General features: G+C 38.8%; 1 protein-coding gene across 3 annotated transcripts in view; it reads left to right on the top strand.

Moving 5' to 3' along the window:
* atp2c1 (ATPase secretory pathway Ca2+ transporting 1) overlaps window positions 1-10,067 on the top strand; it is an 86,085-nt gene extending 76,018 nt beyond the window's left edge. For all 3 annotated transcript variants that reach the window (XM_028581740.1, XM_028581741.1, XM_028581742.1), the window contains exons 23-27: window positions 559-675; window positions 1,766-1,913; window positions 3,710-3,805; window positions 6,050-6,191; window positions 8,776-10,067. In XM_028581740.1, the coding sequence (XP_028437541.1) occupies window positions 559-675; window positions 1,766-1,913; window positions 3,710-3,805; window positions 6,050-6,191; window positions 8,776-8,900 (628 nt within the window). In that variant the 3' untranslated portion in view covers window positions 8,901-10,067. The remainder of the gene's footprint in view (window positions 1-558; window positions 676-1,765; window positions 1,914-3,709; window positions 3,806-6,049; window positions 6,192-8,775) is intronic.
* The last annotated feature ends 988 nt before the right edge of the window (window positions 10,068-11,055 follow it).

The following is an 11,055-nucleotide window of genomic DNA, read 5'->3' as shown; positions in this document are numbered from 1 at the left end:
AAAGGCAGAGAGTGGAGCCTGTCGGTACGCGATCCATTCTGCACATGCGCAAGATAATCCTGTTTTACCGAGGATACGACCTGCCCGATCTTTCCACGCTAGCCTCCACCGGGAAGCTAACGTTAGTTTAGCTAACAGCTAATTTGGCTAACCGCTAGCTGACAGCTAGATTCAGTTTAAAATAACGTTAAGTCAAACTTAATGGGAAAAGCAGGCTACAGATACATTAAGACTTTACAGTAATAACAATAAAGACAAGTGTTGAGTGATTGTATTTTAAATGAGCACAAGTAAAGTAAAGTAGAACTGACGTAACAGCTGTTATATATGTTAGCATTTATTTTCAAGTTTTATTTTGAGGGTCTTTTAAAGTTATTACATGCTGTCTCAGCTAGCGGTTAGCCGAATTAGCTGTTAGCTAAACTAACGTTAGCTTGGCTGCGCAGAACGGATCGTGCAGGCAACACGGATCATGTACCGACAGAACCCATTCGTCTTTTTGTTTTGCACTCATTTAAATAAAGTTTTGTTTAAACTCGGCCGCCTGCTGGTCTGCAGGAGTATTGCAGCTCTGACGCTCATCTCCTTGGCAACGCTGATGAACTTCCCCAACCCGCTGAACGCCATGCAGATCCTGTGGATCAACATCATCATGGACGGCCCTCCCGCTCAGAGGTACAGGGGCATCATGGGAGCTGTAGTGTTAAGGAGTTCACACCATGGAACAGATTTGGCTACTTTAAAGCCAATTAATTAGATAAATGAATGATTCCTCCACTGCAGATTAACTGCTGGACGTGTATTTTTCGAAGTTTCTGCCAATATTTTTCTGTATTTTTTTTTGGGCTTTTTTAGCTTTTATTTTGGAGAGACAGAGAGAGACAGAGAGAGACAGAGAGAGACAGAGAGAGACAGAGAGAGACAGAGAGAGACAGAGAGTGACAGAGAGAGACAGAGAGAGACAGAGAGTGACAGAGAGAGACAGAGAGAGACAGAGAGAGACAGAGAGAGACAGAGAGAGACAGAGAGAGACAGAGAGAGACAGAGAGTGACTGACTGACTGACTGACTGACTCCTTTCCCAAGTGTTTGTCACGTGTTTCTGTGCTTTTTTTCTTTTTGACATTTCTTTTCCTATTATAATTATTTCTTTACACGCTATAAAATTGAATAAAACACCCAAATTCAATGGACGTACTGAACTGAGAATTTATTTAACTTTTGAAGAGCGTTTTACGGTGCCATCCACGCTACTTTTGTTTTAAAATTAGTTTGAAAGAAACTCACATTTCTGATATAGAAACTTTTTGGAAACGGGTCAGATTTGACCCGAGGACAACAGGAGGATTGAGTCAGGTCAAGTTACTTTATTTGTCCCCCAGTGGGGCAATTTGTTATGCAGCAGGTAGTATAATAAAATCACACACAATCATACACACAATACAGAGATTGCCTACCTTGCAGGCAAATTTAGAAACATAAATAATAAATCAAGTTACTGTATCTATGGTTCTTTATAGAATTAAAAAGTAGAATGGCTGCAGGTACAAAGGAGTGTTTTTATATCTATTTGTTCTGTGTTTTGGAAGTATTAAGCGTGATCCGGATGGCAACATCTGAAATCTGAAAACTATGTGACCGATTGAGGATGATTTCCAGCCTGTACAGAAGAGAAACCTTCCCACTTTGGTTTTAAGAAAAAAAGACGAAGAGAAATGTGTTGTTGTGTTTGTGAGGGTGAGTTTTTTAAAAAAAATTGTTGCCAGTTTGGGCGTGGAGCCGGTGGACCGGGACGTTATCCGACAGCCTCCCCGTAACGTGAGAGACAGCATCATCACTCGCAGTCTGCTGGTCAAGGTGCTGGTGTCAGCGTTCGTCATCGTCTGCGGGACGCTGTTCGTCTTCTGGAGAGAGGTGGAGCACTTTTCCTTTCTTCTATTTCTCGCTCGTTGTCTCGGCGGGCTTAAAGAAACGTTGCACGAAAAGTTGAAATGGAAATCATTTTGGTTTCTTTCTATGCGCCTCATTTGACGCCCGTCGATTAATGCTATTGTTATTATTATTATTATTATTATTATTATTGAATTGAATTGAAAAACTGTATTAATCCCGATAGGGAAACTGTTTTGCCACCAACCATACAGCAATCGAACACAATACACAACTAACTAACTAAATAAATAAATAAATAATTCTGCATTAGGAGACTAATAGACCCTGATAAAGAGACACAATTTTAAGAAAAATTCAATTTCACAATACATGAATGTAAAAAACAAACACTATAGAAGACAAGAATAATATCCAACAGTTAACAGTGTTGGTTAAAATATCTAACCGCTGCAGGAACAAAAGACCTTCTCATGAGCTCACTAGAGCACCGAGGCATTACCAATCGCTCATTGAAAGAGCTTCTGAGTCCTTTGAACAAATTGTGTAGTGGATTGCCTTACAAAATGGCCTTCTATTATTATTATTATTATTATTATTATTATTATTATTATTATGGATAAGAAAACCCAAAACAGAAGAGATGTGATTGGCAGATTTGTGAATAATTTTGGCCAGAGCATCGACAACATCGGTTAGCGAAAGCCCCTTTTTCAAACTGAGGATATTTTTTGCAAACGGATCGCTTTTTTTGAGGGGCTAAAGTTGCGTTCAAAAACGTGTGAAATTGTTCACAAGCATCAGAACCACTGATACATTTATTTCATGTGTCCTGTGTGCTTGAGTGTAGCAAAATGGCTCAATAGCACCCCATACAAAATGTTAAAGAAGTAGCCCTTTCAGCATGTTTCTTTTTGTCAGGGACCGAACAGTTAGACAATTAGGATAACAGGAGTTTGTTGGAAAAAGGTGGGTTTTTATTTACCCAAAAAATGCACAAAACAATATAAGACCAAGAACTTAATATATAAACCTCTAAAATAGGTAAACTCAATATAACTTAAACCAAAAATAACTATAACAAAAAATACATGTGCACATCAAACCTGCCCTGCTAGAATGAGACAACAGGGAACATATATACTAACTGGGCCAAACCAAATAACCACCCAGGGGAAAACTAAAATAGACATAATTGAAACTAATACAAATAAACCCCCAACCTAAACCTAAACCCCCCTCCAGCATGGCATCTGATGGTACGGCCCAATTGACAGGCCATAGTATATAACAGTCCTTCACCCTTGGCCACGCCTTTTCTGCATCAGGAAGGACTTCTCCACCAGCATGGTAACAAAGACAACAAAATAATGATTAATATAACAAAATCTTGCAATGTACAAAAGTGTATACCATTTAAACCATATAAAGCTACAGGAAATAAATGTGGATTATTAATTAACCAAACAATGTAATAAGTTTGTTTTAATGTTGAAATTATTTAAAGTGTAACTGAATGAGTTAATGTGTACCAAAAAGCACGGGGTGAAATGGTGTACTATATTACCATTGCTGGCTGTTTAACCTGTGTAGCTTAGGCCATCACACTCTTAGATGTATGAAATTCTATCATAATGTCAAGACTTTGTCAAAGTTAGATTGTGAAGCGTTCTAGTGGTCTTGGATGTGGCGAGGTGTCAAATTTCAAGTGCTTTGCAACTGGACTGTACGTTGTCCACTCTGGCCGAACCGTCACACGTTTGGTATGAGTCCTGACCTAAAGACGTGCCTGTTTGTTTGTTTGTTTGTTTGTTTTTCAGTTGCAGGACAACGTGATCACTCCTCGAGACACCACCATGACCTTCACCTGCTTCGTCTTCTTCGACATGTTCAACGCTCTGAGCTCGCGTTCTCAGGTAACCCGTCAGACACCCCGGAGAACACTCGCTGCTAGGAAAACCTTCTCTGGGGAGTAGGGTTTCATATTTTTCACGAAAATGAGATGAATCAGATCCCGGGAAATAGACGTAGCCCACATTCCGGGAATCCTGGGAAATGGTCTGTGTTTTTTTTTGGTTTGTTTTTAGCCCAAGTAATGTCTCGATATCATTCAAATATGCGTTCCCAAAATCCCAAACTGACATTTTTTATATTTATTTGTATCATTTTTAGGACTAAAGAACACAGTTTTTTGTAGATCAACAACACAGTTTGCAATGATCAATTCTGCTGCGTGATCAACTGAGCTGCGTGCTGCAGCGTGACATCTGCTGCAGCGCTAATTATGAAATGCCAGGCGGGATGTCTGGGACTTTTCTTCTGGAAATCAATGTTTTATAGAAATCTATTATAAAAACTAACAAAATATGGTTAAGTAAACCATTGAGTGATTCCTAAACCATTACGTTATCGAAATCCATTCTGTGGATGTTGAGGATGTGTAAGCGGCTGCAAACGGGGAATAATCACTCAAAGTTAACCAAATATTTCTTTATTAGGGCAGGGCCAAACTAAATTAAAGAAAATGATCCTCAGAAATGTACAATATGTGCAGTGTGCACTGCAAAAAGACAGGCCTATCTTCAATGAATGAATATATTGAGCCTGTGTAATGATTTAGGGAGCCTGTATTACCGTAGCTACCGTCGCCTGCATCAACGTTACCGTATGAGAACAATAGACACGCACTCCACTGCCTTCCTTTCATCCTTCCTTCTCTGCATTTCCTTCCTTCCCTTCTACTTTCCTTTCTTCCCCTTTCTGTCCTTCCTTATTTTTTTTCCTTTTCTTTCCTTCTATCCTGCCTTCCTTCCCTCTTCTATCCATCCTTGCCTCCTTTCTTTTATCCATCCTTTACTTTCCTTCCCTACTTGCATCCTTTCTTCTTTCTAGAGATGTTCCGATACCGATACCAGTATCAGTATGGGCTCCGATACTGCCTAAAACGCTGATATCGGTATCGGGAAGTACTGGAGTTTATGCACCAATCCGATACCGCGTAATAAAGCCCTAAAGAAAATCTACGTTAAAGTAGTTTATTTATGTTCTTTTTCCGTTATAACCGACTGTCAAACTGGAGAATAAAAGAAAGTTCTGGGGCATTCATTGTTTGTGTTTGTTCATGTTTCACAAAGAGTTTAACCTGAGCCAGACCGACAATAAAGATAGAAATCATATCACATCTATACAGAGATAGTAGTATACAGCTGTTATACATCATATCACATCCATACAGGGATAGTAGTATACAGCTGTTATACATCATATCACATCTATACAGAGATAGTAGTATACAGCTGTTATACATCATATCACATCTATACAGAGATAGTAGTATACAGCTGTTATACATCATATCACATCTATACAGAGATAGTAGTATACAGCTGTTATACATCATATCACATCTATACAGAGATAGTAGTATACAGCTGTTATACATCATATCACATCTATACAGGGATAGTAGTATACAGCTGTTATACATCATATCACATCTATACAGAGATAGTAGTATACAGCTGTTAAAACATAATGAAACATATGACACTCTGGTATCGGATCGGTACTCGGTATCGGCTGATACGCAAGTTCAGGTATCGGAATCGGTATCGGGAAGCAAAAAAGTGGTATCGGGCCATCTCTACTTCTTTCCTTCCCTCCTTACATACTTATTTAAAAACTGACAAAGTCTCGAGCTGCAAAGATGAATCGATTAGTTGTCAACTATTAAATTAATTATTAATTATTATTATGAATCAGTTTGAGTCATTTTTCATGAAATAAAAGTCAAACTTGTGTGATGTCCGCGTGTTAAATGTGAATATTGTTCTAGTTTCTTCTCTCCTCTGTGACAGTAAACTGAACATCTTTGAGTTGGGGACAAAACAAGACATTCGAGGATGTCATCTTGGGCTTTTTGGGAAACACTGATCCACATTTTTCACTATTTTCTCACATTTTAGAGACCAAAACAAGTCATCCATTCATCCAGAAAATAATCCACAGATTAATTGACAATGACAATAATCATTAGTTGCTTTCCTACTTCATATAAAACAATTTCTGTGCTGGATGAGAAGTGACAGTAGAGATATGAGCTCTGATCCGTGTGTCTATGAGCTGGACCTGACTATGTGTCTGGTTCCCCCCTCCCTCAGACTCGGATGGTGCATGAGATGGGTCTGTGCAGTAACAGGACCTTCTGTTATGCCGTCCTTGCCTCCATCATGGGTCAGCTGCTCGTCATCTACTTCCCTCCTCTACAGAGCATCTTCCAGACGGAGAGCCTCAGCATCTTTGGTAAGAGCAAAGTCGTCTGTCGCTACTCTGCAAGGTTTCTGAAGCTTTAGTGCGTAACTTTTCGATATTCATTTTAAACTCTGGTCGGATCGAGCAACATCAGCCGGAACCCCTGGCCAACGTTACGGGCTGAAAATGGCAAGTTTTAAGCAAAATCTGTATCGTGCAACAAGGCAGGTCTGCTCGGTTCTTTCAGGGAATGATTGTAAAGATTTACAAAGAATATGTTTAGGGCATTTCCTCTCTAACTGGGACGTTTTGGGGCCGATAGGATACAATGGTAAAAGCCAATGAGGTTTAACCATGTATCAGCTAATTTAAATGTCTCACGTTACTGTATTGTGTCAACAGTTAACTTAAGTTAATATTGTATGCAGCGTTTTCTTTTGCGTGGTGCAAATTTTCCACCAAAACGAGTTCCTTCCTGAGACTGTTTAAATTACATTAGGGCTGATCTTGATTGAAGAAATTCTTAGTCGACTAACACTCATTCAATTGTACCGACTAATCGATTAGTTGATTTAATCGACAGATCTGTAAATCTGAGTTTCTCCGCAAAGAGTTAATTCTTGTGTTTACCAGAGATGTGCTCGTATGTTTCTTGGAAATAAGTAGGGCTGGTTCGAATACCATTTTTTGAGCTTCGAAGCTTCGGTAGTAATGATCATCGAATATTCGAAGCTTCGGAGAGAGGGGGCTGAACATATTATTATCTCTAATAAAGGCAGGAATCTGTGTCTGTCTGTTTGTTTGCATTTTGATTATTTAAGAACCTTTCATCCAAACGACTTCACAAGGGAGTGCAGTGTCGTATTTGGTGAAATATAGATAGACAGGCCAGACGCATTCAGAATTAATAAACTTTTAACCTCTCGAGGATCTCCGTCCCGTCAACGGGACACTTTGTGACTGGGGCGTCGCTGTAACCTCGATAAAACTTCCACTCATGAGCGTTTTTATAACTTTAAAGCATTAAATCTTTAAAATATACAGCCATGTACACAACGGTTACAAAGTAAAAGAAAATAAAATAACTCAGCCGTAATCTGAGCAGCCGAGAGTGCATAGCATACCTGTTTTCGTTATCCTTTCAGCAACAAAGTGGTATTTTGACCAAAACTTGATTTTCATAAATCCCCAAGAGTCCGAGGAAATGTAATATCAGAGCTTTATATTCCAAAACGATCTCTTCGCCTCACAATGTTCAAGTTTCTGGCCGAATCACAACGGAAAAACGCGAAACAAACGTTTTCCATTTCCGCACTTGTTATCGCCGCTAGCTTCTCTGCGCAGCTTGCTAAATGCTCGAAGTGGGCGTCATCGTGTACCGACCGACAGGATCTTCTTCTTCTTCTTTGTACTTTATTGGCGGTTGGCAAACTAACTTAAATGTGCATTACCTCCACCAACTGGACTGGAGTGTGAACGAGAGATAAATGCAGAAAATAAATGAACCAAAATAAAAAATAAAATAAAAAAAGAATATTCGAATGCTACATTACATGTCATTTAGCGGACGCGGTTATCTAAAGTGTTATACAATTGCTATATACACTGAACAAAATTATAAATGCAACCCTCCCATTTTTCATGAGCTGATCTCAAAGATCTAAGACTTTTTCTAAGTACACAAAAGACCTATTTCTCTCAAATATTGTTCACAAATCTGTCTAAATCTGTGTTAGTGAGCACAGAGATCATCCATCCACCTCACAGGTGTGGTGTATCAAGATGCTGATTAGACAGCAGGATTATTGCACAGGTGTGCCATAGGCTGGCAACTCTAAAATGTACAGTTTTACTGTATTGGGGGTCCGAAAAAAACAGTCAGTATCTGGTGTTAGGGTTCATCTCTCTCTCTCTCTCTCTCGATCTCGACCTGACTGCAGTTCGTCGTCGTAACCGACTTGAGTGGGCAAATGTTCACGTTCGATGGCGTCTGGATGTGCAATGTGTTCGAAAGCTGAACGTATTTAAGTGCGTGCGTGCGGTGAGGGACGTATAGCCAAATTTCAATGCAACCCACAACTCATGTCAACATCATATAAGGGTTAAAGAAATAGAAACAACCCAGAGTGTTTTTCTCCCAGAATGCTGTGTGTGGCCAGACCTTCCCCTGCAGCGCTGTGGAGAGAAGTCTGGCGATGCGAGAGACTAACTGTCAGTCCCTCCAGAAAAACGCGATTATACGATCACATAATTCAACGCATAATCAGCCAAAGTCCGCATATTTATGCTTTTGCTGCATAAATTGCTGATTTCCGCGCAAAATATGCGGGGCTTGCATGATTTCATGATGCCCCGCATTTTCTTTGCAAAAAAGTCCCATAATATATCTTAGCAGAAAGTTGAAAAATGTTGTTAACTTCACAGAAGAGCAGCCGATGAACATCATTGAAAAGCAGAGTGGTGTTGGGGGAATCACTTTTTTTTTTCTCTTTTTCATCAAACTACAGTTTTTGCAAGTTCCCGCAATTTCATCGCATGAAATTGCGTAAATATCCCGCATATTCCATCGCATTTTTTAATAATTTTTCTGGAAGGACTGTAACTGTGTGTGTAAACTGTGTGGACTCTCCTGCAGACCTGCTGTTCCTGGTGACCCTCACGTCCTCGGTGTGCGTTGTGTCCGAGGCCATCAAGATGGTGGAGAGGTGGAGGGGAGCGGAGAGGAAAAGCCCGCCCTCCGACTGCTTCCACGAGGTATGACCTCCCCTCCCTCCGCACACACACACACACACACACGAAATGAAGGACTCTGACGTTTGGAGGAGGAGGAGGAGGAGGAGGAGGAAGAAGAAGAAGAAAAAAGAAGAAGAAGAGGAGGATGAGTGTGAAGGTTTTTTTTAGGATCTTACAAAAATAATGGCACTGACTAATTAAGACTGCGAGGACTTGTGGGATTTTTTTTTTTCCTGCGAGGTTCTCCGGAGAAACTCCGGTCTGGGACTGGAGGAAGTTCCCCGGCAGCTTTGGGAGGTGAGTTAACGGACTGGACTTTGGTGAAACTGGGAGGACAAGATGCATGCTGGGAGATCTGACCCTTTTACTATAGAGCTCCACAGCAGCTGTTTGTTCGTGCTCGGGCCTTGCCGTAGACTCCTGACCGCAGCTTTGGGGGGGGACATACCGAACACAACTTCCAGTTTCGATATTTAGGACGTAAGAATCAATGCTATAGAGACATGTGCAATTCTCTTCCAGTCTTTCTTTCTTCCTTTCTTTTTGTATCCTTTAGAAGGTGTTGACCACTACTCAACGTTTTCATGATTGATATTGATAAACTTGTTTTGATTCCTCTATAGATGGTTTACAGTTAATTTACCTAGGTGGAGGTTTAACGGTACAAAATGTTTAGTCCGTTACAAAGTTGTTGTTGTTTTTTTTTAGCTCAGCTGGAAAAAGAAAATGTTTAATTTCTCTCTGTTTTATTTAGGAAAAAGTTCTAATTTCTGCTGTAAAAAAATTAAAATACTATAAGATTTACTTATATTTCAATTATTTAAAGAAGCTAAGGCGTTATGTCAGTGTTGCTATGTGCACTTAAAGGAACATTGCAGTTCACATCGAGCGTAAGGCTTTAGTTTTATGTTTTTCTCCTACGGAAGTCTATGACTGCCAATATTTAAGAAGATAATTAAAGCAAATTCAAATAACATTTTTGTCATAATTTACTGGATTTCATTTGAGAGACCTGGCTGGTTGTCGTGGTAAAATTTCCGACGTAAGTTCTTGCACAGAAAAGTCTAAATGATTAATAATCAAAAAGACATTAAATAGTTTAAACACTGAGAACAATGTTTAAATTCAAAGTTTGTAATTACAATTTTTATTGATTTCTTTTCATTGTTTTGCAGATTTTTAAAAATTAAAAGTCTGTTGGGAGTGGGTTGAAAAATAATTTGTCAATTTAATAAAAAAACACATTTTCATTATGGAAGTAATTTGTGCTTTTTCTTTTTTTAATAAAATTTTAAATTAAAATGAAAAATGGAAATTCATTTATTTGTGGTAAATTAGAAAAAATTTTGTTAGACTTAAAAAAAAAAAAACTGTTTGATTCACTAATGTTTGTTTGTTGGCAGCCAAAGACTTCCTTACTCTGTCTGCAACGATGAAAACACTCCTGTTTCTGAATATCGTTCTCGTGTCGCTACCAAAAAAAATCATTGAAGAAAAGAAGCCAAAGATTTCAAATTTTACACGAGCAGACGTACTTTGTTTAACTTTGCCAGAAAAAAATGGAATCTAAATCAGGCAATGTGTGATTAACAGGAGATAGATAGATAGATAGATAGATAGATAGATAGATAGATATACAGTACAGGCCAAACGTTTGGACACACCTTCTCATTCAATGCTTTTCATGACTATTTACATTGTATATTCTTACTGAAGGCATCAAAACTATGAATGAACACATATGGAATAATGTACTTAACAAAAAAGTGTGAAATAACTGAAAACATGTCTTATATTTTAGATTCTTCAAAGTAGCCACCCTTTGCTTTTTTATTAATAAGGGAAAAACTTCCACTAATTAACCCTGACAAAGCACACCTGTGAAGGTAAAACCATTTCAGGTGACTACCTCATGAAGCTCATTGAGAGAACACCAAGGGTTTGCAGAGTTATCAAAAAAAGCAAAGGGGGGCTACTTTGAAGAATCTAAAATATAAGACATGTTTTCAGTTATTTCACACTTTTTTGTTAAGTACATAATTCCATATGTGTTCATTCATAGTTTTGATGCCTTCAGTGAGAATCTACAATGTAAATAGTCATGAAGATAAAGAAACACATTGAATGAGAAGGTGTGTCCAAACTTTTGGCCTGTACTGTATGTGTCCTCATACTTGGCAAA

This window comes from Perca flavescens, chromosome 6, assembly GCF_004354835.1.
Source record: "Perca flavescens isolate YP-PL-M2 chromosome 6, PFLA_1.0, whole genome shotgun sequence".
NCBI lineage: Eukaryota > Metazoa > Chordata > Actinopteri > Perciformes > Percidae > Perca > Perca flavescens.
Note: the sequence above shows the minus strand (reverse complement) of the source record. Positions and strands in the feature narration are given on the sequence as shown.